This window comes from Macadamia integrifolia, chromosome 11 (genome assembly GCF_013358625.1).
Source record: "Macadamia integrifolia cultivar HAES 741 chromosome 11, SCU_Mint_v3, whole genome shotgun sequence".
NCBI classification, from domain to species: Eukaryota; Viridiplantae; Streptophyta; class Magnoliopsida; order Proteales; family Proteaceae; genus Macadamia; species Macadamia integrifolia.
In genome coordinates this window covers 26,915,597-26,942,308 of record NC_056567.1, presented here as the reverse complement: position 1 = coordinate 26,942,308, position 26,712 = coordinate 26,915,597, and the positions used below count along the sequence as shown (strand labels likewise).

The 26,712-nt window shown below is 39.7% G+C and overlaps 1 protein-coding gene across 2 annotated transcripts in view; it reads left to right on the top strand.

Moving 5' to 3' along the window:
• Window positions 1–741: 741 nt before the first annotated feature.
• Window positions 742–26,712, top strand: part of LOC122093693 (SNF1-related protein kinase catalytic subunit alpha KIN10) — a 32,343-nt gene continuing 6,372 nt past the window's right edge. The window contains exons 1-6 of one of the 2 annotated variants that reach the window (XM_042664094.1): window positions 742–1,039; window positions 2,058–2,251; window positions 3,383–3,567; window positions 17,354–17,536; window positions 17,639–17,770; window positions 18,234–18,419. In XM_042664094.1, the coding sequence (XP_042520028.1) occupies window positions 2,062–2,251; window positions 3,383–3,567; window positions 17,354–17,536; window positions 17,639–17,770; window positions 18,234–18,419 (876 nt within the window). In that variant the 5' untranslated portion in view covers window positions 742–1,039; window positions 2,058–2,061. Of the gene's footprint in view, window positions 1,040–2,054; window positions 2,252–3,382; window positions 3,568–17,353; window positions 17,537–17,638; window positions 17,771–18,233; window positions 18,420–26,712 lie in introns of both variants that reach the window. The other variant, XM_042664095.1, reaches the window with a different exon arrangement.

The window sequence follows — 26,712 nt, the reverse complement described above, 5'->3', positions numbered from 1 at the left end:
CTCTTGCGAAAGGCGAACGATGAACTTAGGCTACCAACATAGAACTTCGGTGATGTTTGAGTGAAAAATCGACACTAACTAGTTAACTTCGAGCGTCAAGACTCCCTTCAAGGCTGGAGAAATCTAAAATCAACGATGTCCGAGTGATAATTGGTGATCTTCGAGTTATTCTCTTAATGAAGCTAATTGAGCACCGACCATAATTATAGGAACAAAATCCTTCTTCACCATTGCGTTCACAGTTGCCTAATCAGTACCTCACATTCTCTGAAGATGGAGACTACCTTTTTCATAATACTTGGGTTTTCACTATTCTAAATCTTCTATTTTCAATTTGGGGGAAAATGGTTTTAAAGTAAGAATAAAATAGATATTTGATTTGTGGTTGAAGTACAAAAGGCTAAAATTGTCTTTTACAATTCAAAACTAACATCACACTAAAAATGTCATCCCACATGTGAGGATTGTGTAATTCTGAAAACACATTGGATGAGATTTAACAAGAGCAAAGTACAAGCCAGGGAGATGTAAATTACTCTTAAAAGAGAAAAAAACAAGGTAACTCTACTCGAGATTCAACGTGCGTCCGATAGCTCGGAGGATCCGAACACATACCCAACACCCGAGCGCGGACACACGCATAAAAATTTTGTGGAGAAAATAGGGATTTTAAAAGAGCTGCATATTAAATACGTAAAGTACGTCATAATCGCTTTATAATAGTAAAAAACAAAATCAAAACTAAAATCTCAAAAAACGAAACTAATCCCAATCGAAAACGAAGAACTTCTGCGTTTTCACCTTGGCACCTTCTCACCTTCTCAGTTTCTGTGGCTTTGGAACCCTAGGTTCTTGCCCCCTTTCTTCTTCTCCATCTGGACGTCCCATTCGAGCGGTGAGTTCCCAATCGAGTGGCGTCTCCGTTCCCAAAGGGTATTACTGCCCCCCCAATCAAGAGCTGATTCTTCAGATTTGTCCCCGTATTGTAGGAGAAAACTGAGAGCTGATTCTTCAGATTGGCATCCAAACAAGGAATCAGGTATACTCGACTGCACCAACAGTTTCTCTCCGTTTTTAAAATGATATGTATTTTTTGAATCCCATGAATGCATCTGTATCAATTTATTTTTGATTTCATCATATTCGGTTAAAGCAATCTTACAAATTAACGTCGGCATCATAAGATACAAAAAATTCTGCAACTTAATTCAGTATCTTCTTCCCCCCACCCCCCCCTATTGCATGTGGGATCTCAGCAGGAAAAGTAGACTGTCTTATTCAATCCAACCTTTTCAGTAATTATTCGACCTGAACTTCCTTAGTCAAAGGCATGATCCAGTCTCCATAGAGACATGCAACTAAACTTGGCTTTGATTTTGTACAGTGGATCATCTCCAAGCGTCTCTCCATTGACTCTTACCTACTGCCCATATGTTCTTGCTCCCATGTCATGTCTCTTCTTGATTGCGGCTTCCACAGTCTCATAGGTTAGCGAAGCCAACTATTGGCCTCTGTATTGTGGTCAAATGGCAGCCGAATGTGAGGCCAGTGATATGTTTGATGGAATGCCAAAAGAGCAGAAACGAACATTTTTCTTACGAATGAGACAATGAATAGTATATTACACAGCCTAACCAAACACCATGTTTTTTACCCTTTTCTTTTCTATCTAATTCTATCCAAGAAACACGGCCGAGCCCCAAGTTATTTTTGGCTCAAAATCCCAATTGCATGTGCACTGGATGGCAAATATATGCCAGTATTTTAGCTTTTGGAAGAACCGTATTGAATAGTAATAAACATGTATCATATCCTTACTGTACGCATTTTATTGTGCCGTATTTTTGAAAATAATTACCTTTACGTATCCTTAATCGTTTTTTTTCCATACCTGAACTTACTATGTTCATGAGTGGCTATATTTCAAATGCTCATATTTGTTTAACAGAGGGATAGTTCTTAATTATCCACTTTGTGGTGCAAGCATTTAGTCCATGTACTTTGCTTAATTCCAAATTTGCCTGTGCTGACTGCTGGGGTTTTTTTTTTGGTAGCAGACAAATGGATGGACCAAGTGGGAAAGGAGGCAGTAGTGTGGATATCTACTTGCCGAACTATAAACTTGGTAAAACTCTTGGAATTGGTTCATTTGGCAAGGTAAAAATCGCAGAGCATGCATTGACGGGCCACAAAGTTGCGATCAAAATCCTTAATCGTCGAAAGATAAAAAACATGGAAATGGAAGAAAAAGGTAAAAATCATATAGTTGGATGTTATTACCATGTGTTGACATTTCTACAGTTCTCTGGCATTAGATGTATATAGAAAGTTGAATAGTATATGGGGCATGCTTTAATTGTATGTATTGATTTATTCTGTTACCAAATAAAAATCACTCATTCCGCCTCCTCTCCCCAAATTGTATCCTTTGACTGTTCCGTTCCAGCTACACTTAGGACCACTTTTTTTTTTTGTTGGTTGGGGGGGGGGAATGTCTGCTGACTGCGATTCTGTTTCATGATGGTCCCTCCAATGAAAATATGCACTGTTAAAAGGTATTCTAGAATATGGACTTCCTCTTTGTTGATTTATACCGTTCTCGATGCTTATAATGAACTTTGGACCAAATTGAGCCCGAACATAAAATCTTAATTCCTGATGGTATACCTTTTCGGGAGGTTATTTTTAATTGTAGAATGAATAAACACTACCAGTAACATGAAATCATGTTTGGTGTACAACTGGGTTGTTCATCAACAACATTCAGTGTATTATATATGGCAATTATTGCTCTGATCAATTAATCTTGAAACGATTCCAACCTCTTTATCTTTGAAAGTAGGTCATATCTTCTTAGATTTCGGTTTTCATTTTCAAGTATTGTCTTATTATTATCTGATCCTCTTTCCCGATCCTTATTATCTTTTTCATCATCATGTTTATCTTACTTGTCCTAGAGATTATTGCTGTTATTGTATTTGTATGAAGGGTCATAAGTGTTCTTGCTAATATTTGATTTGACATAATCTCACTAGTAATGATAGGGGAAAACATTTGTAAGCACTAAATCTTATGTGATCTCCTTTTCTTCTGTGTCAATGCTTCAATAATTTTGTATTTGAAGTTGCTGACTATTTTAATTCCTTGCATGCGTATTTTGAAGCTCGGACTTAAAATGTCTATGGACAATTCATGTGTGTTGTGTCTTGCAGTGAGACAAGAGATAAAAATATTGAAACTATTCATGATCTCCTTTTCTTTTGTGTCAATGCTTCAATAATTTTGTATTTGAAGTTGCTGACTATTTTAGTTCCTTGCATGCGTATTTTGAAGGTTGGACTTAAAATGTCTATGGACAATTCATGTGTGTTGTGTCTTGCAGTGAGACGAGAAATAAAAATATTGAAACTATTCATGCATCCTCATATCATACGACTTTATGAAGTTATAGAGACACCGACAGATATTTATGTTGTGATGGAGTATGTAAAGTCAGGGGAGCTGTTTGATTACATTGTAGAGAAGGGAAGGTTGCAAGAGGATGAAGCTCGCAATTTTTTTCAGCAGGTTGAATCTCCTCATCATAAGATTTCTTCACAATACTATTTCTTCTCTTTTATCTAATATGTTCATTAATGAGTAGTTATATTATACTTGGTAAATTACCGAAGCCACCCCTGTAAATATATGGGTACCTCTCTTTGGTTTCTAAAATGACGTTGTGCCTGGTTTTAGAGAATCCAAAATTTTGGTCGAAACTTGTTGTTTTTTTCTTCTTCTTCAAGTTTTGATGATTGGTTTCAGGGGCCAAAGGGCCAAATTAGGTCCTGAAACTTGTAAGGCATACTATTTTGGCCCTCTAAACATAGGAGAACCTTTATATTTTAAAAATCACACCAAAATAGTAGTTTTGACTTCAGACCGTAGGTTGTAGTGTACGTTGTTTACATTCTCTAATATGGGCTATTCCACACATTGTTTAGTACTAGAACACATATAATTCAAGTAAAACATCTTAAATATGTATTAGGAATGATTCAACATTAAATTATAAACCATGTCATAAATCATAGATCGTATATGGTTTGCCACAAAGAGTCAAATATATCCAAGTCAACAATAGTGCAATTCAAGCAATGAGTCACCCCTATGCTCATACTAGAGTCCTAACTCCTAGCATTGAAACGAGTGCCAGGCTGGATCAAAATCATTAGAATGTTGATGCCAAGGTTCGAAAATCTCGTTTCGTTTCGGTGGGTTCAGAAACTGAAGTTTCGTTTCGACGAAATTTCGGCCGAAATGGTGTATTTTTGTTTGTTTGTTTTGGTTGACTGTTTCAGTGGTCAAACGACCATATTTTGATCTGAAACTTGGTGGGTAAATTATTTTAAGGTTAATAAATATGCTTAGAACATAAAAATGCAAAAATATTAGGTCATAACATTGTTTTAGAGTTGCACTTTTATTTGGCTGCCACTGTCGAACTGTTTTGAAAATTTTACTTGGTTTTGGAGAAAGAACTTTACATTTCCTAAGCTTTGAATGTGTAGATCTTGTAGGAATCCAATGGAAGTCAAAATGTGTGATGATATGGCTAATTAGAGGCTTGTTGGAGACTAGGAGTTTTTTTCCTTCAAAATATGCAAATGGAACCGAAACCACCGAGACAGAGTAGAAATTTTGATCGAAATACCGAAATTTCGACCGAGATATGGTATTTATAACACATGGAATGTATGGAGATGACCGAGATACCGAAACGATACCGAAATTTCGGTTGAAATTTTGTACAAATGTTATTTAGTATGTAATTTCGTTTCGGAAAAAAGAAAAAAAAAACGGAAATTTCGAAATTTCAGTGAGATTTCGAACCATGGTTGATGCTAAATCAAGTTTTCCTTCGAATGAATCACAAAAGCTGGCCATTTTATAGTATGGGAGAAGAAATGCTCAAAGTCGTCCACAGTAGCCCTATAAATGCAATCATCAACGTATTGGAGGTACCCTAACCTAGGGTATGTATCACCAAACCATAAGGAATAGAATTGAGAGCCATTGCTGCTTGTTGGTGGTTATGGAACTAGAACTGGAACTGGAACCAACATGATGGAGAACCTTAGGAAAGAAAGGGAAAATCATAGTAGAGAGGGGGAAAAAGGGGAATCACACACTTCACTTGTGCACAAACTCAACATCTTCATTCAATAATCAAATCACTAAGTCTTTAATCGATTACAACCAATATATAGGAAAATAGGAACATGAAATTAGAAACTTAACTGAAATGGAAACTAGCCTAAACTAGGAAACAACCATAAAAGGAAACCAATACAAGGAAATAAATCCTAACTCCTACATTCAAATCTAGAAAGTAAAAGCATGAAATAAAATACTAAATAAACTACTAATTTTATTTCCAACCCTTGTTGGACCAAAACCCTGGGCTGGATCTGTTCTTCTTGGCTCTTGGCTTTCAAAGCCGGTCATGCTGGTCCAATCAGGTAAGGGCAGCCGTATCTGCATCAACTCTCTTTTGAAAAGAACTCGACTTCGTCGAGTTAGGGAAAGGACCGAGGAGACCGTCTGAAGGAATACGCTGAATGAGGAACGATCCCACCATCTTTTTGAGCTTAATTTCAGGGAGATCTTTGGCAGGATGAAACTTCATAGTCTTGTTGGCATGCTTGAAAGCATAGGTATTGGCATAGCCATAATGCTGTACTTTCTTGTCAAACAACCAAGGTCGACCAAGAAGGATATGACACACCTTCAGAGGGAGGACGTCACATTGGACTGTATCCTTGAATCCACCAGAATATGTGACCAAACATTTATTTGTGATTTGGAGATTAGTGTCGTTCACCCAAGCAACCTTGTGGGGATTTGGATGTGGCTGTCTTCAATCCCAGTTTACGAACGTCTTCAGAGACAACATTAGTGCAACTACCTCCATCAATGACCAAGGTAACAACTGGTTATTGCACTTCACACGAGTCTGGAAAATATTACTACGGCGCCAATCTTCATTATCAATGGCTTTTTGAGTGGTCAACACATGACGAATGACATAAAAAGGATGTTGGTCTTCATCACTGAGAGTTTCATTGACTTCACCTGGCGCACGCTCTTCTCTTAAATCAACTGTGTCAGAACCAAGTTGCTCTTTGGGAATATATGGTATAGGAGAATCCTTATCAATAAAAGCAACCAAACGACTGGGACATTGAGCACTGATATGTCCAAATTCATGGCATGAGTAGCATCGAACTGTAAATTTTGAAGAATCAGAAGGTTTATCTAAACCACGCTGAAGGGGTGAGTATGGACGAGTAGGCCGTGAAGATGACATTTCAGAAACATGTCGAGGTGGCGAGTACGACCGACTAGGTCGTGAAGAGGCCATAGATGTAGCACTGGCTTGTGGTTTGCTAGATGACATTTTTTGGATAGGAGGTGGCAAAATGGAACTAGTACCTCAAGGAAGAATATCTGTAAAATTTCTCTGATTGTATGGGCGTTTTAGACTTTCCTCAACCTGATACGCTACTTGCATGGCGTCTTCCATAGTAGGCAGTCGACTATATGCAAAGGCTGCACTAAGTTGAGGGTGCAAACCATTGCGAAATTGTGCCACTAATACTTCTTCATACCACTCAAAATCAGAACAAGTGGCCAAATAATAAAATCTCGCAACATATTCTTCAACAGTTAAATTCTCCTGTTTCAACTGTGCAAACCTGAGATGCATGCGTTGCTTGTAATCAGAAGGCAAGAATCTCCGGTTCATGACTTTATGTATTTCAGCCCAAGTAGTGACTAAACCAATGCCTCAGGTTCGGTTCTGTTGTTGTTGCTTGATCCACCAGACTCGGGCCGTGCTTTTCAGTTTGGCCTCTGCAAATAGGATCTTTCGAGCCTCAGTCAACCCGTACCATCTGAAGAATGTATCTAAGCCGTGAATCTAGTCAAGGTATAATTCTGGATTGTTGTCTCCATAAAAATCAAGGACATCCAATTTTGTTGCTCTTTCTGCTCCATCATCATGTCTATCAGTTCCATATGGTGGTGGAGGTGGTGGTGGTGGTGTATGATGTGGTGGCGGTGGTGGTAGTGATACTGACGGATCCTGTGGAGTGGTGTTGGAAGAATCTGCAGATTGAATGAGACTCTTTCTTTTATCTGTTGCCACCAAATGATCAATAAAAACTTGTATGGATCCCATAGAAACTTGCATAGATTCCACCATTGTCTTAAGGGATGTGACTATGGTAGTGAAAGCATCAATTTTTGTATCAATTTCTCTTTTATAAGAGTTCATCTGTTGAACAATTTTACTTTTGGCTACCATGGTGATGATTAACAAAATAGTGCTCAAAGAGTATGGCAAAATAGTAAATAAATGTAAGATTAGAACAATGGCAGAATGGTAAATATATGGAAGTTCTTCAGTGAGTGGCACACTTGTAATTATGGAAAGTCCTACTCTAACACAAAAAAGGTCACGTGTGGGTGGGAGGGTAGATTTGAAAATTAGAAACAATTAGGGAGAAAATAAATAATGAAAAAGGTAGGGGTAGTTTTGGGATAAAGGAAAACTTAAAGAAAAGGACAACAAGAATCGTGGGGTGGGGTTCAATACTGTAAAAGGGAAGAGATATTCTCTTCCATGGAATCAACGGAGGAGAAACCAGCAAGAGGAAGCTGGGTTGCACAGAGGAAGGGGGTCGACGACTTCCTGGAAGAGAGTTGAGACTCCGATTGAAGAGGCGACTGCTGCTGGGGTGGCGGAACATAGAGAAAACCAGGTATGTAAATTTTTTTTTTCTGTTTCTTTTCTGGTTATTTGTGTCTCTTTCTTCTCTTTTTTTTTTGTTTTGTTTTGTTCTCTCTTCTCTTCTCTTTTGCGCTGCTTTTTCTTCTTCTCGCCTTTTGCGATGCTTCCTTTTTTTTTTTCTCGGCAGAACCCTAAAACAGGGAAGGGTGTCGAAGGAACTGTTTTTTTTTTTCCTTTTTGTATTGTCTTGCTGATGGAAGTCCGAGGCCGAGATGGAGGTAACAGAGGCTCGGTGGGGTTTCGGAAGGGTTGAAGGGGTGGGGTTGGGGTTTCGGCTGGGACAATGGGTAAGAAGAATTTTTTTTTTTTTGGCTGTTCTCAGTCACGGTAGAACAAAAAGCAGAGAATGGGAAAGGAAGAAAGGGATGGAAGGAAGAAAGGGAATGGGAGGAGAACGAAGGAGGATCCTTCGGCTCTGACACCAAGTTGATGGAGAACCTTATGGAAGAAAGGGGAAATCATAGTAGAGAGGGGGAAAAGGGGAATCACACACTTCACTTGTGCACAAACTCAACATCTTCATTCATTAATCAAATCACTCTAAGTCTTCAATCGATTACAACCAATATATAGGAAAATAGGAACATGAAACCAGAAACTTAACTGAAATGGAAACTAGCCTATACTAGGAAACAACTATAAAAGGAAACCAATGCAAGGAAATAAATCCCAACTCCTACATTCAAATCTGGAAAGTAAAAGCCTGAAATAAAATACTAAATAAACTACTAATTTTATTTCCAGCCCTTGTTGGACCAAAACCCTAAGCTGGGCCGGTTCTTCTTGGCTCTTGGCTTCCAAAGCCGGTCATACTGGTCCAACCAGGTAAGGGCAGACGTATCTCCATCGCAACATCTATGGCTGGAGGCCAGGAACGCGAATAAAATCTGATCTAGTGTGTGACTGACCATAGAGGTAGAGGGTAATGACGATGAAGAGCTAAATTGCCCAAACTGACCATACCTAGTATAGTCAAAATTGGTGCTCGTGCCATATCCATATGATGGTGCACACTATTGTCAACATGTATACCACTCTCCTCCATGCTCAGGTCTCTGAGAGTGCCAGTTAAGTTTGTGACATTGACGTCCATAAACTCCATGCTATCATGCTCCTCAGGCGGTATGAATTGATGACTTAGACCTCTCGAGTAGCCTGCGCGTGCACCATGGTCTCCGTCCTGTGTGGCGTGAGTGAATTGAGTCTCGCTTGTGGAGCGCATTGGCTCCGGCTTCGGCTCCTGGTAGTGGTACCTCTCGCACATCCTCCACCATCGCCATCGCCATCGCCATCAGATGGGGATGATGTGTGAATGTGGCCACTAGAATGCGACCAGTCGGGGTCGTCATCATCATCAATGTTAGGGAGAGTCGAAAGGTCGGGGTGTCTGTGTATGAACGCCAACCTCTTGAGATGCCATGTACTCGTTACATCAGCACCCTTGTGACTAGTTATCTCGGGGTTGGGTCTACCCTCAGTCTAATCCATAACAATGTCATCTCGATCCTTGACCCACTATTATAGGTGATCCTCCTCATCATCTTAGTCAACCTGGAAAATGTTGGCAAGCTTGGTCAGATCTTTGTCACCACTCTCCATGCCTTGGCATATGTGTTGCATCTTTAGTCTCATGTTATAATGCACGTATACCAATTGCTCCAATCGTTTGTGACCCAATCGGTTCTGCCTCTTGGAGTGGATGAGTGAGAATATACTCCAGTTACGCTCGCATTAAGAGGAGAAACAAGTTTGGGAGAGCACTTTGATTGCTATCTTTCTCAAGTTAGGTGCATCTCTCTTATAGAGCACCTACCCTTCGCTTGCATTAGAATATTAAGATTACTTATGTTAAGTGATTGTGCTTGGTATATAGGTATATGAATTCGCTAGAGACAAGATGGCATAATGTAGTGGACCTATAAGGATTTGTGACTTCTCTAACAGGCTCTGTGGCTGCACAATCGAAACTCCCAAAAGCATTCCTGAAGATTTTTATCTATACTCATTTCAAACATGCCTTGCATTAGTAGAAAATTGAGTAATTACATGTCTTATAAAATATACTTGCATTAAGCTTTAACTTGGCCACCACATTTTCCACTGTTTATATGTACAATTCATCCATCCCAAGTTGACACTTATAGTGATACTTGGGATTGAGATAGTATGCTGTGAATTACATGAGTAGCTTGTCAATACTTATTAATATGTAAATGTAATGTAAATTAACTTTAGTACTTTGAACTTGACATATACAACTCACTAGCTGTATGTAGTGGACGCATCAAGTGCTGCTCCCATTGATGGTCAACAATTTTTAGGTACTCTTTCCCATGTTGAGGTAACGTTGCCCTCACACGTTCCTTCATCATCTCCATGGCAGCATACAAATATGGCAGGGTAGGGTTCTTCTCAAAGTCTGCCATCCTTGGTACTTTTACATTGGCTCCAATAAAGAAGAAGCTTATTCAGGTCCTACAAGAACTGGTCACTAGAGATGGTAGCTTGTGCTTCCCTACCCTCGAACCCGACTCCCTCCAACCAAACCATTCCTTTGAAGTGAACATTGACCTCAGACCAATCATCTTTGCCTCAACTCTTCAATGCAGTATAGTTGGTGGCAAATCAAGTAATGCCTAGCCTCACCAAATCTCCATTGCACTTCTCTTTCAATATCTGTAAAGCGTATCCATTGTTTCTATAAATGTGGTTGCTTGTCTTGTTCGCTCGACCACACCCGCCACCAAAGATTTCATCCCAATGTCCTGAAGCATGAGGTCGATGCAATGGGCTGCATATGGTGTCCAAAAGAGGTTGATTCCATGGTTCAAGATCTTGGCGAGATCTCATTTTTTTAATTTAGCAAGACGAGATCATAGTCGAGGTGTAAAAACGACAAGATCTCGGTGAGATCTCGCCCAAATCTCGCCAGGATCTCGCCTCTCTCTACTTTTTTGAAGAAAACTCTAAAGGAGCAAGAATTTTGGTGCTTTTGTTTGAGGATCTCCATTCCTACCCTCATTGAAACTTAAAGAGTAGAGAATATTACCTCCTCATCCACATTTGGAGTTACTTTTCTTTTCAAGAACCATTTTAGATTAAAAAAAAAAAATCTTAAACCCATTTTTTCATGGAAACCCCATCAATACTTGTTGGTTTACATTGGTTTTCTTTATATGTGATGCATATCACTGATTTATGGATTCATGGAGGGAAATGAATTTTTTTGTTTAAATAAATGAGGCATAGTGACCTTATGTTGTTATGTAGCTTGTCTTATGTCATTTCAAATTTTCAATGTATGTTAATGTGACTCATCAGTCATCAATGCTAATTGTTAATCAATTAAGTAAATATCTATGACGTCTTTTAAATTCTTATGATTATGGTTTGTCATGTGCTGATTGTGAAATGTGGATTGTGGAAATGAGCATACTAGCCTAGGGTCAGATGAGTCGGAGACTACTTACATAAGGTACGGAGTCAAAGTATCATTTTAAGTTTGGTTTAAAAAAAATGATGTTTCCATTGTGTTTAGAATTCCTAAAATAGGGTAAATACCTAGTTTCAGGACTGCAAAGACCATATGGCCACTGAGACCAACCACCTAGATTACCACAAAAAAATACATGATCTCGGTGAGATCTCACCAGATCTCTCTTTTTTGGATTAGCGAGATGGGGGGGAGAGCGAGATCTTTAACCTTGGTTGATACTTGATCCTGCTACTGTGGTTGTTCATCAATCTCTCACTTGCATGCTTAAGGTTGCTTTTGATGTCTGTCACCACTTGGACAACATTTTGTGGCCTTCCCTCATCCATAAGATCCTCCGACAACTTGTGGATATACTTTGCATCCTTTTTCTTCATGGATGCATTCACAGACTTTAATAAGATAGTCATACCATCACAATAGACCATGAAATTGATGATGGACTGTTTAGTGGGTTCAGTCCAGCTATCACACATCACAATCACTCTATAGTTCTCCCATGACGTTCAATGTCTCAATGTACTCGTCCAACTTTGTTTTGATGGGGCAAATATGGAGTGGACCCCTTCAATCCTGGGACAGCCTTCCTTGCAGTGTCAAGCATGGCTTGGTGGCACGTTCCTTGAGCAGCATTAGCTGGGATGCTATTAAAGAACTTCAAAGAGCATCACCAACGCCAAGTTTCCCCTTCCAACCACCCTAGACTTGCTTTATAGTTCTTTGTTTGGTATCTTGAGTCCTGTATATTAGAGAATCCTCTTGAAGCACCTCAATGGGATCATCATCTGGTACTGGTACTCGTGGTGGGGGTGCCCTCCTTCTCTGTTATCTTCTGAAAGGCAAATCCCCCTACCTCTACTTCTTCCTCCTCTCCCCTGCTGGTCCTGCCTCTGGTGCAACTGCTATAGAGCCAGAGACATCAGCTCCCTTGCCCATCTCTGCAGCCCTAACTGCTATCAGCTCCCTATCTGATGTGAGACTTGGCTCTCTATTGTAGCCTGCTGGAGTTTTCTCCACTTTGCCTTTGTCTCAAAATCGTAGCATTTGCTACTGGTGGGTGTCTTTCTAACACCGCCTTATCAAATTCATCTCTTACCTTTTGCATTTCAGCCTTCTTCTGTCTTCCTCCCTTTAAGAACTTAGCCATGGCATGTGGTACGTCATAATGAACCTTGATGCATATTGCCACATCCTTGTAGCCACCAGCCAGATGCCACTTCAGTCTAGTGGCCCCTGCTGAATTTATTATCTTGTGACAATTATTATACTAAGACTTTTTCTTGTCATTTCCTGTGGGGACTCCAAGCCTCTATGCTCTGCAGATCCAGCCTTAGCCATTGGGCAATCTTCTTAATTCTCACACCGTTACATAAAAAAATTGATTCATTATTTGCTATTCTATATCATTTCAAACTCCAAAAACTGTCATTGTCATTTCATACTTTTCTACTAACTCTTATTTTTTTCTTAGTTAAAAATAAATTTATACTTTTTGTGGAAATAATAATACCATAATTTACCAAAAATAATAGTGGAATGAGACCTTCCATCAAGTTTGAAGAATTTGCAAACCAAAGCAGAAAAATGTCCCTGTTTTTATGAATTTTCTATAATTGTTATAATCTAGAAATTAAAATTATTAATTTTTGGGCAGATAAAAGGGACTCCTCGAGGCCGTAGATCGGCCAACGGTGTCCAACATATAATACCTCCAAACAATAAGTATCAACCATAGTTTGTTTGTTTATTTTTTCACAATTTTATTGCGAGGAAAAAAAAATAATTAAAAAGCAGAAAATGAAATCTGGCTCCGTGAAGGCATAGATCAGGCTACTATGGGTAACATATAAAAAATTGAGTGGAAGAAACCTAGTATTTATCTTCTTCTTCTTTTTTTGTTTTTTTTTTCTGTTTTTTTGTTTTTTTTTTTTTTGTTTTTTGTTTTGTTTTTTTTTGTTTTTGTTTTTTTGTTTTTTTTTTGGGAAACTTAGTTTTTGGGAAAAGTGATATATCTCCAACTTTGGATCTTTGCACAAATCTTCCAACAACGCAGCAAATCTCTGCTTCCATTGCGTGCCTTTACTGCCCAAGCACTGGTTCCAAGCTTGTTCAACTGTGATTTGGCCAAAAGGGCAAGAAAAGTGGACTTTTCAAGGGTTTCTGTTGAAACCAGGTGGAACTCATGAAATTAGGTGAAATTTCGACCTATTTTGTGCAAACTTTGAATTTATAACAAAGGATTGCCATTTTACTTGGGAAAGTTCCTAACTACATAAATCATTTCAATGAGATGAATGAATCTGCAAGCCTCCTTGAAACAAGGATTGAGAACTCGATCTCAAGGCCATGGGTTAAAACCTGAGAAAGTAGGTACTTTTTTGAGGCCAAATCGAAACCTTGGTTTTGAGGCCCCAAAAGTATATTTTGGCTCTGGCTTTGATTTTTTATATGCTGCTTATTTTTGACATCTTAAACCTAATCCATTAATTATTTTCACAAAAAGAACACCTAAAATGGTACTTGTGGTGTTGATCCAAGTTTTCTAGTGGGCTGAACCTTGTTTGGCATTGATTTATGCCAAATGCTGGTTTGGTACTTTGTACTATTTACAAAGTGAGGGCATACCCGGTCCACGAGGCTCCGGCATGTGCAAGGTCCGGGGGCGGGGGGGGGAACTGCGCAGCCTACCCCGAGAATTTTGAGAGGCTGTTTCGACAAGAGAAAAGTGAGGGTGACATTAAATCCTTGTTAATATTTCTGAGCCTTTTTTGTAGATTTATCAGGAGCACTTAAAATTCAGTGGGATGACTTTAATGCAACCAAACACAGGACAAAGAGAACCTTGCAGTGTGATCAATTTTCATGGCATACTTGTGAGGGATTTAGTGAACTTCCTAGGCTGCATCTTAAGTAATTGGATTATTTTATCCCATCCAAACCAAAGAGGCCCTGTGATGGGAAGAGAGGAAAAAAAAACGTGGTGCGTGCGTCACAATGACACGTCATTTCTGGAAAGGGCAGCTTAGATAAGCAAAAAATTCAGTGTCTTATGAAGCCGGAGTATAATCAGGACATTATTTACCTAGGATATTATTCATAGTGCGTGAGCCTATGGTGCAACGGTTAAGTTGCACCATTGTAACATGTTGGTCATAGGTTCGAAACTTGGAAACAGCCTCAATTGCGAAGCAGGGGGTAAGGCTGTGTACATTTCCCCCTCCTAGCCCCTGCACTAGTAGGAGCCCCACTAGGTGGTGTGTGTGTGTGTTTATTTTTTATTTTTTAACGTAAGAAATTATTCATAAATAAACAAATACACCCAATTTGAATCCGATACAAGTAGTTAAAAAATTAAAATTTCAAAAGGTTAAAATGTCAACCCCTCGGTTCAAGACCACAAACTGGATTTATTTATTTATTTTTTTTTTTGTAGAGGCGATTTTTAATTTTCAAATACCTATTTTTTTTCCCTCAAATTTGAAAATTCCATAAATCTTATCACAGTAAAATATTGCTAAAACCCAAAAGAGCGGTAAAATAATTTTTGTTTTGATGTTTGTAAATTTATTTTCAATTAGAGCAATTTTAGCCGCATTCGTGCACTTCAAATAAAGCTTGACCGGAACATAACTTTGTCAATACAGCTCAGATTTAAGCAATCTTAGATTTGTTGGAAAGTTAGTTTTGTGCTATTCAATTTATGGCTAATATATTTCTTAAGTAAATGTACTGGTCAAACCTTATTTGCTTGTTTGTTTCAACCGCGTGGTTTGGAATTGGTATCGAACCAAGTTTGGTATTTATTTATGTCAAATATTATTTAAATGTGAAGTCATCTACTGTTGTATCCTAACAATTTGCTGTTGACCATCTATCTTGAGCATTTTATTGGATAAAAATCATTATTTGCTGTTGCACTGTTAGGTTCTTATACTGGAAGTCTGACATGGTGAATTTTGTAGGGTTTACTGTAGCGACTGTAGTCTGCTAACAGGCAAGAAAGGAAATTGTCCCCACCCTGGCCACATTGCGTTTACTATATGAATGGCCTGTATGTGAGAATTGTATGATGTGGGTGTCATTTTGAAATCCAATTGAAGGCTAATCCTTGCAGGGGTTATGCATGAATGTTTGGATCTAAGTTTTCTGAGAGATATCTTTGTGATGATCAAAGTTTTATGAAATATCTGCTTAGAAGCTGATGGTGACTTTGGTTGAATTTCATTGTGAAATGTTCAAGCCTCTTGCGCTTGCAACCAAGACTCTTTGGAGATGCCTACGTGCATCATCCAACCACTAACAAAGCAGATATCTGGGCATTTGACAAGGGGTAAAAAAATTGCTGACAAATCCTTTTCCGGATCAGACAATGTGGCTTGTCGTGCTTAATTAAGCTGGTATTTAATTTTGCTAAACTATATTAAGCTGAGAAAAGGAAATCTGGGCTTCTCTTTAGGCAAAATTAGGTTCCTCCATGAAGTTTGTTGATTAACATTAAGTGATGGCAGTGTTGTTTAGGGCCAAAATTTTTGCTCTGGCATGATGAGTGTCAAGTTAGAAACCACATGGATTATATCCCTATTACCTGAAACAGCTGTGGTGGCATTTGTAATTAGCCTTATTAATTCTATGCTAACTGTCTCTTATTTCCCCTTTAATTTTGTTTGTTATTGATCTCAACTCAACTCAACTAAGCCTTATACCTACTGAATAGGGTCAGCTGCATGGATCCTATCGCACTTCATCTCTATTAAAAGCCATACTTCTTGTCAACCCTAATTGATGCAATTTGCATACTTGCATTAGACATTACTCCTGTATGGAGGCCTATGTGCAAGCTTGGGAAGCCCATATGATGCTTGTGTATGTCCAATGGGCTGAAACTGACCTTTGAGTAGTTAATTATAGGTTGGGCCTTTTATTTTCTTGGGTTTCCCCATAAAGTGGGGATGGAGTTAGTTTACAGGATTAGTAGTTAAGTATTTGGGCTAGATAGAATATTTCATAGTTGGATAGAGTTTATTTATTTTATTGAGTGTGTTCGAGTGTTTAGGAGTCTTTTTAAGAATCAATTTTATATATAATACACCTCGATCAATTGGAGATGATTTCGAAAAGGAGGTTTTTTTTTTTTTACTATTTTTGGTGCTGTGCTGTTGAGCTTGGCATACGGGATTTGTATCCCATATGCCAATCCTGCATATAGAGCTACTTTTTTCTTTCTCCCAAATAGATCCAATCCCATCTCCTTTCCCTCCCCTTCTGTTGATTTGATTTCTTCCTGTAACAGTGCAATCGCTTCCTTCAGCTCAGATCTGATTACAGTTTGATCATTGGGCCTGCTTGCATCTGAGGTCCATAATCTGGATTTTAGGTCTGCCTTTTGCTTTTTTTGCCCCTTCAATCTGAATCATACCATTCCTCCTTACCAGTGCATCTAGAGGTCTTTGTTGCACTTGTCCATGCCACCTCAAACAACTTGCTTTGCTTAATTATGTAATGGAGCTACTCCTGAATTATCTCTTATATGTTCATTCCATATATAATCTCTTTGGGTTTTACTGCTCACCCTTTTCAACATCCTATTTTCAGCTACACTGATTTTGTTTTGATGTTGTTTCTTTCTTGCCCAACATTCAGCTCCATATATCAATGCTCGTCTTATAGCTTCCATATAATTTTTCCTTTGAGTTATAGTGAAATGCATCAGTCACACAACACTCCAGAAGTACCCCTCCACTTCGTTCACCTTTGTCATCCGCAAAAATATGTTGCATTTATCCCTGCTTTTGTTTCATTAACCAAAACTTTTGTCATCCACAAAAATATGCAGCAGGGAGCCTGATCTGAGTGTGACTAGTTAGATAGTCCATGATTAGTTCAAATAAATATGCGCTTATAGCTGATCCTTGATAAAATCCTACTATAATTGGAATTTTGCTAGCTACCCCTGTTCTTACATTACTTAGTACAGTATCTTGCATATATTTAATTATGTGCACAATCTGTTATTGATTTGGTGACAGATAATTTCTGGTGTGGAGTACTGCCACAGAAATATGGTGGTTCATCGAGATCTTAAGCCAGAGAATCTGCTTTTGGATTCCAAATGCAATGTTAAGATTGCCGATTTTGGCTTGAGCAATGTCATGCGGGATGGTCACTTCCTGAAAACAAGCTGTGGAAGTCCAAACTATGCTGCCCCTGAGGTATGGAAGATTTGCCATGATTACCTGGTATATAACCTGCATTTATTTTAAAGAATGTAAAATGAATTATAATGTGCCATGTAATCTGCAATCTTTCTGTAGGTTATTTCTGGGAAACTATACGCTGGGCCTGAGGTTGATGTTTGGAGCTGTGGTGTAATCTTGTATGCCCTTCTTTGTGGTACCCTTCCTTTTGATGATGAAAACATTCCTAACCTATTCAAGAAAATAAAGGTATTTTCCAGTAGCTGGCTTTAATGTGATCATATCTTACCCAAAAAGATAAGTAATTTTCAGTAGCGACGATTGTAAATATCAACTTTGTAGTTTGTAGTATTGAGTATCTTAGATGTTGTCAACATCTATAAGCAAGACCAGCACCTTTTTTATATGAATGAGATAACAGATGGCCTTTCATGATAATGGAATCAAGGCTAACCATCTCATTACTTATGGACTTCTGCCAATTTTTTCGAGCATCAAATTCTTTAATGGAAAGGTGGTTTAGTGATTGATTTTATTCATTTCTTGCCTATGAGTTCTTTGTTGGATCTATCATGCAGTGCATTGTGATCATAACTGTGCTTCTGATTCCTTGTTTTCTGTTTTATTTATTGTACTTACTTCCCTCAATACTGGCATGACTCTTTGTTGCTTAGAGTTCTATGCCCTGAATTTTTATCCTACTGTCTATTAGGGTGGAATATATACTCTTCCAAGTCATTTATCGGCTGGAGCAAGGGATTTGATCCCTAGAATGCTTGTAGTAGACCCAATGAAGCGAATGACTATTCCTGAAATCCGTCAGCATCAATGGTTCCAAGCTCATCTTCCCCGCTATTTAGCTGTGCCTCCACCTGATTCAATGCAACAGGCGAAAAAGGTATGGTCTTTCATTTAAAGGAAGATAATGAAATAGCGGAGCTGCTGCATTGATTTCTATCTTATAATATTAAAGAAATTGTTTTATGGTCGTGCTATGGGTTTGTTTCCTGAGTGGTTTTTGGCAATGTGGTAATAATAGACAAAGAATAAGAAAGAAGAAGATAGTGAATGAAGGCTCCAACCCAAACCTTGAAAGAGATTCCAATATCTCATCCAAGATTTTTTTCAATTTAAAAAAAACTATTATTTCATGTATGGATTAAATGTACAGGTTTTCCCTAACAAAGATCTAAGGAAAGTTGACTTCCTAAATCTTGATGTGGACCACAGAGAAATAAAGGACATTGCCTCAGCTGTCTCCTCTCTCTCTCTCTCTCTCATGTTCCGTTTAATTATCTCTCCAGAGATTGGGATCAACTGATAAGGAGACATGAACTAAGAATTTTTGTCTTGATCCTCCCTGGAATACAGTTAGTTGTATCTGGAAGCCTCAGCGAGACGTCCATGATATCCTGTCTCTTACCAACTGCTACCCTATAGAGTTGGGTCTCTCTTCTTTAGAGAAGAAAATCCGAAGTATTACGAGATCAAAAGAAAGAGCTCGGAAAGAGTAAATAAGCTCTACATGAAGAGAATGGCAGGAAGAACAGTTGATCATTCAGAGAGCTAAACGAGCTAACGTGAATCACTCAAACTTAGCTTCACTGTTTAACCTTCCTTCCCTTCCCGAGCTTAAAGTGGTTTAAGGAATGTAGCGGTATAGGAATGGAAGCGAGTGAGAACTGGAAGTTGGAAGTTGAACTCTTTTTCGTAGGGCGTAGTGGTAAACGAGATTGGGTTGGTGTTCAGTACTTCAGTGTACCTTACTGTATTGAAAAGAGACAGGTCGATCTTACATTAAGCCCTGCAGCAAGGCCCCTTGTTAAACGGGATTAATCATCGACTAGATTATGAAAGGATTACCTATTTACATATGAATATGAAAAGATCCTCTCATCTGGCCATTGCTCTTCAGCAGCACATAATCCATGGCATCAAAATCTCCCAGGCACAGTGAGGCCATCTCTCACATTGCCTTCGCTGATGACTTAATCCATTTTGGAGGAGCTACTATTCAGGAAGAGTCCAACCATAGAATGGTTCCGAGTTATCACAAGATAAATTTTGATGGCTGTTGCTGGGGAAATCCTGTTTAATCTGGCATAGCAGTTTGAGAACAGAGCTGATATCATTTGCTGTTTAGTATTTTTCAGGTGACCAGGCTAGGATTGGAGCACATTGTTGTGGGCTGAGATTTAACTAATTATTGGTAGGGTTTGCCGTGGCAAGCAAGAAATTGTCAGAACAGGATTGTATTTATGTTTGCTCCTAATAGCATTGTTACTTTATCGTGGGGAAAAGATTAAAAAAAAGAAAAAAAAAGAAACTGCTTTTTGCTTCTCACGCCTTCTGTAGTTCTATTTCATTACCATTTATTAATGTTCTCTGGTCTCTTCGATGTCCTCTTTTCCTTCTCTATTCTGTATTTACAAGATAGCATTGTCCTATTTAAAAAAAGCATTTTAGTTAAATATGTAGAAATTCCCTTAAAATATTTTTAATTAATAGATCTTACGTAATGTAAGATCGAATCACAAGTGATCCAATCCCAGGCATAATCTTTACTAAATTCAATATAAACCAAATTCAGGGACAGAAAGAATGAATAAAACAAAAAAAATAAGAGAATAAAGAAAAGAATGAGAATTCGATGGAGGGTTGAGAAGGGAAAGGAAGGGATCACACAATCAGAAATTGCATAAATCCAATAGGGAGGGAGAGAAATCGCATAAAGAAGGGGGAGTGGAAGAATCATTCACAATCCCAAGGCTCTCAAACATTAACTCAATTCATCATTCTTCAAATCTGTCTAATTAGAGTACATTAGCTCCTCTACATAAAGAGGGCAGACTAGCAGTCATAACCTAACTAGGAGTTAGACTCCAAGTAGGATTAAACATTACATAATAGGAGTTGGACTCCAAATAGGAGTAGGACTAGAACTCCAACATGGAGTAGGACTAGAACTTCAACATGGAGTAGGACTAATTAACTAATCATTCACTAATAGGAAAATCTAAACTGACTAAAACTGAAATAACAAAGGAAATAGATTCAAAACAAGACTCTAACTAAGCTAATGAATTAAATCCTGTTTTTCTATTTTCTACCCATATTTTAGGCCCATAAAAGTGGTTCAAAGAAAAGTCATGGGATCAAAAGCCCAACACATACATAACCCAACCCAAGGCTTATTTGCAATAAGATAAGCCCATTAAGTTACTTAGCTACATCATTACGGGTTAGAAAGCACTGAAGTTCTCTGTACATGATGCTGCTGGCTGAGAGATCTGACTGACTTTCATGACTATGCTGGTCTTTGATACAGGCTTAGTGATGGGTTTGTAGAAGAGCCTAAGAACCTAGGTTCAGAAACTCAATAAAAACCCAGAATCACAGAGAAGAAAGAATAACCAGATTCAAGAGAATTTAAATCTATGGCAACGGACAATTCAGATTGAAGTGAAATCCTAGTCTAAAGTCTGACTTATGGTCAAGGATTAACTCCACCAAAGAGGAACCTTATCCATTGGTTGGATACTTGGATCTGAATCTACCGAGAAATCCTACTGAGGGTAGGACTCTTGATTAGGATTTCCAGATCAAGGGTTTGATCTCAGATTATAGGGGAACCAGAACAGTGTTGAATGGATGACAACTGGCAACCAAAAATAAGCTTTTACAGTTAACTATTACACCAAAACAAGAACCCCTAAACTAGGACTGAAATAGAAACCAGTTCTGAGTAGGAATAGGACTCCATCAAAATAGTTACCCCACCTGATTTTTAGAACAGAAATCAAATAAGTACTGATGTAGGTTAACACTGCTGAAATCAGGTTCCAAATTTGATCTCAAATTTTGTTGATGAGAAAATTAGAAATCCTACTGGCAGCAGAAGGCTTCCTATTTAATAGCCCAGTCAATTGGAGTTTGATATCAACAATAGCAAAACTGTAACAGAAACTGGATATATAAAGATGTAATAGATATTCAGATTTCAGATAATCAAAGTTAACTTAACAAACGTGTACACAAGAATAGAATTGATAACTGACCTGATTGCAGGAATGGAGCGATGGAGAAGAGGATTGGAAGAAGAATCTTCCCTAGTTGCATTAGCAAAAGTGGATCTACAATCATAGGCCAATGTAGCTAAATGAAAGCTGGCTGTAAGAAAGGAGGATATGACCAGGCTTCTCACCTTGCGTTACTGAAATCCCACCAGCAGTATTGGAGTCTCACCAATAGGGAATCTCACAACCAATTCTGAGTCCCACAAAAAAAAAAAAAAAAAAAAAAAAAACCACCAGCAAGAAGCGATCTTTATTCAATAATAAAATCATACTGGAGGGCACTATAGCCTTACGGTGTTTGTAGAAACAGCAAAGACTAAATCATCTTGGCCCTAGGAAATCATTGGCCAATAGGAAACAATCATAAAGAGGTAGATGAAATTAGATCAGGATACCCTTCTGGTTGCTGGAATGGAGGTCTCCTAATCATACTAGGAATTTAAAAACTGAAAGAAAACCAACTAGTAAGTGGACTGGAATTTAGAAAGAATATTCCAGCCTATACAAATAAATAAACCCCAAATAAGTCCAATGATTCTGTTATAGAGTGAACCAGAAAACACTTTGCAGACTGAGTCAACTCTGAGTTGCTGACTCAGTGTCTTCTTTTTCCTTGATGCCATACTGAAGACAAACCATTGTAGAAGGACCAATAAAGCCCAGGCTTAGCGTGGCCCAGCCTATTTTAAGGCTTGGGTCCACTTTGTTCTCGTTTTAAGTTGTTTTGAGTCACTTTTGGCTGAAACAATTGTTTATTTGGTTCAGTTTAAGTTAGATATTTATTTCATTGTCTTGAAGCGTCTTAATTTGGGTCCACCTCCACTTAATGGCCGTGCAGACTTTAAGGAGGAGTTGGCCAAGCATGTAGGAGTCGGCTAGGGAGCCTAACTCCTAACTCTGTTTCTTGGTCTTCTATAAATAAAGTTGCGTGGGGTCTTTAGCCCACTTTTTCCTTTTTAATAAGAAAAGGCTGCTGCTTCTTCCCTTTGCATGGGGAACGTTCTTCGTTGTGGAATCAAGGTGTGATTGGTGTGAATCCAATTAACACCTTGTGGTGGGAAGCTCAGGTGCTGTTCCGCTTCTTCTCACCTTTGTTTGGGTGCTGTTTTGGTGCTAATTTCCCTGCAATTCTGTCCATTAATGCTTCCTGCGATATCCAGTCTCTTCCCTTTGCATGGAGAAAGTTCTTCCTTGTGGAATCAAGGTTTGACTGATTGGTGTGAATCCAATTCACACCTTGTGGTGGGAAGCTCAGGTGCTGTTCCCCTTCTTCGCACCTTCGTATGGGTGCTGTTTTGGTGCTAATTTCCCTGCAATTCTGTCCATTAATGCTTCGTGTGATATCCAATCTCTTCCTCACTAGGACTGTTGATTTTGAAGGTGAGTTACATCTCTGATCTAAGGTCTGATTTCAGAATTCTTCCATCGCTATTGCATTGTTCCTATGTCAAGTAGGATTGCTTTAAAGGTTGAAACTGGAATTCGGTAATGCTTATTTTCTGTTCTGTTCAGTCTGGAAACTAATACCATACATTTTTTTTTTTTTGGATGAATTAATAATTCATTACCAAGAGTAAGAATATACAAAGGGAGAGGGGGGGAGCCACGGAGCACAAAACCCAAGAGGAGCTCAAAGGCTAGGGGGCCAAACTAAAGGGGGAGGGGATGATGGAAGGGGAAAGGCCCCAAGACACAACAATTAGCCTGTTCCTTGGTGTATTACGAACCGAATTATGATGGATAGAGCCAATCTTGGAGCTGACATCGAAGAAGATGGCTTTCCAAATATTGTCAAAAGAGCGAGAGTTGGAAGTCCATCTTTAGAGATTGCGCTCCATTGAAATATGGTTGATCGCCGCAGCAAAGGTGAGCTTCCCTATTGTGTCACAAATGGTAGAACCGTCAAAAGTCATATCTATCTAGATCCACTCTCTAGACAAAGGGAGGGGGGTTCTGTAGGATGGCCAAATGGATCTGAGAGCCTTCTTCCAGATAGAAAAGAGAAGGGGCAAGAGAAGAAAAGATGGTCAGCATCTTCGATGCCATTCCAATATAGGCAGCAGGAGGGGGGACCTGAATGTATCGATGGATGAGGAAAGATTGGGTAGGGAGGCAGTTGGAGAGGGCACACCAACCAGTGAAGTTGTGGCGAGGGAAATGGCATTTGAAGCAGACGGTTTTATGCCAAGGAACGAGCGGGGTTTTGATATGAACGAATTCCCAAGGAGAGGCCGAAGTGAAGGAACCCGTAGAGGAGGGCGTCCAAATGATCTTATCTTCCCTTCCATGGTGCCCGGTGGGGATGGGCGGAAGATTAGACCAAGGTCCGAGAGGGCGACCAAATGATCTAATACCATACATTGATATTCTGTTGGGTTTAGTGTTCCTGCAATTCGTTCCTTAATCTGAATTATGGATTGACAATTTTACCTTTTGTCTTTGTGTTAGTCGGAATCTCCCATAAATTCAGATCGTCATTGGATTAAGATGAATTTTTCAGAGGAGAAACATCTCTGCATGGCCCTCTACCGTCGGACATTGCCCTTTCTTTGTCTGCCGTCCCCTCCTTGATGGAAGCCTCAACTGAAGCCCTTGTGCTTCACGTCACCCCTGCCACATCTCATGGCTTGGTCTTCACTAAGACCTTGGCCTCTTGCCCCTCTCAGTTCGCCTCCTTGCATCCGGAAGTTCAATCGATGGAGCTCCAATCATTTGCAATGAGCCCCGGCTCGTCTCCTTCAACTGTGTTGCTGGTTACTTCTCCACCTCTCTCCAAGGCTCCTCGGAAGGGTCCAATACCTCCACCATGCCGTCTTCAAAGAAAAATCGGAAGTCGATGCCCTTGGGTCTGAGTCCTCCGCCAACCATCTTCAAAGATCGTCACCAATAGCAAGTCACCCATCTTGCGGGAATACCATAGACAAAAGTCTTAGAGGAATGCCTCATCTAGGTAGGCCCCAACCAAGAGTAGCTCTAAAGAGCTTTTGCCTCCCCACCCCAAGTCCTCAAAATGAACAATTGGTGCATCTGGTACATCCGTGGCCTTAACTCCACGACAAAGCAAGTGGAAATCTGATCCCACCTGAAATCCTCCCACTTTGACCTTTGTTGTTTGCTTGAAACTAGGGCCCCTGAATCCGAAGCTTCCCACATTGCCTCTTCTATTGCTCCCTCCTATTCCTTCATTTCCAATTACGCTTCCAACCCCTTTGGCCGTATCTGGAACCTCTGGAGCCCCTCCAAACTTCATGTCACTCCATCTTTCTCCTCTTCCCAATGCATCCATCTCAACATCTCTGATCCCCCCTCCCTTCTTGCCTTCACTATGGTCTATGCCCTTAACCTTGCCACTGTCAAAATCCAGCTTTACGAGGACCTCCGTCTCATTGTCCGCCCAGTTTGGCTCTCTTCCTTGGGGCATTAGGGTAGGGGGGATTCCAATGTTGTTGGAGCGACCCATGAAAAGCAAGGTGGTTCCTCCATTGACTCCTTCGCTGTTGATGCCTTCAACTCCTGCCTTGAAGACATTGGTATGCATGATCTTAGATGGTTTGGGACCAAGCTCTCGTGGCATAGCCGTAGAAGTGGTTCCAACAGGATAGCTTGCAAGCTAGATAGAATTCTTGTCAATGTTCCATGGGTCACCTCATTCCCTTCCCCCCATGCTACTTTTGGCCTCCTGAGTATTTTTTAATTTTTATCACTGCCCCACTTCCCTCCTTGTCCACCCCTATTTATTTCCTTTGGGCCTAACACTTCAAGCTTTTTGACATATGGGTGTAGCATCGGGATTTCTTCCCACGGCTAGGGATGCCTGGTGTAAGCCAGTCCAAGCTTTATCCTCCCCCCTGATAGTCTTTGCTAGAAGGCTTAAGAATGTTAAAGTTGCTCTCAAGTCCTGGAACTCCTCTTCCTCTAATATCTTCTCGTGTCCATGTTTGCACAACCAAACTGGCTTCCATCCAAATCAGCCTTCAGTCCGATTGCCATAACCCCCTCCTATCTGTCAAAGAGCAAGCCACCTCGCTTGAGCTCTCCACTCTTATTGCCTTAGAGGAAAGCTTTCTCCACCAAAAATCCTGGATCAAATGGTTTGAGCTTGGTGACACCAACCCTGCCTACTTCCATAAATTTTTTAGGCCAAAACCAACTTAACTCCATTCCCATGCACACGGCTAGAGATGGGTCCCTTCTCAGTCCCGATGCTATTAGATGAAGCCTCAAGTTACTTCTTTGACCCGTTCAATCTGCCCCCTTCTCATTCCTTGATCAACAAATTCATTCCTTCCCGTCTTCTTGCCTCTCTCCAAGCTATCCCTTTTGTGGAGATCTATGCTGCAGTCCATTCCCACAGAGCAAACAAAGCCCTTGGCCCTGATGGTTTCATTATGCATTTTTTTATCGCCTGTTGGGACATTATCAAGCTGGATCTTTTTAAAGCTATCTGCAACTTCTTTTTCACTCCCTCTCAAATCCATAGGGATAAACCACACCTTCCTCTGCCTTATCTGCAAAAAGGAGCCTCTTCCATGTCTGATTTTAAGCTGATATCCCTCTACAATCTACTCTATAAATTCATTGCCGAGATTCCTTCCAATAGGATTCAACTTTTGGTTGACTCCCTCATCAACCCCTACCAGGTTGGCCTTAATTGCTGGTAGAAGCATTGCCGATATCATTCTCTGTCAGGTTTTTTCGAGGTTTTGACAGAAAATCTCTCTCCTGTCGCCCTTATGAAAATTGATATTCATAAAGCTTTTGACTCCATTAAGTCCTCCTTGAAATGTCTTCCCCCCCCCCTCAAACTTTATCAACTGGATCTACTTCTGCATCTCCTCTCTCCTCTCTCCGCTTCTCGCTTCTCTGTTTTGGTCAATGGCAGCCCTTCGGGTGTTTTCCCTTCTTTTGTTGGTATTTGTCAACGTTCCCTTTCCCCCTTCCTCTTCTCCGTTGCCTTGGAAATCCGTTCTCGTTCCATCCAATCTTCAACTGACCTCTTTCTCATCTCCCCTTTCTTAAGTGTAAAGTCCTCAAGCTTACCCACTTTGCCTTTGCGGACGATCTCATGATCTTCTCTAAGGCCGACCCTCTCTCCATTCAATCCATCATTTTCTC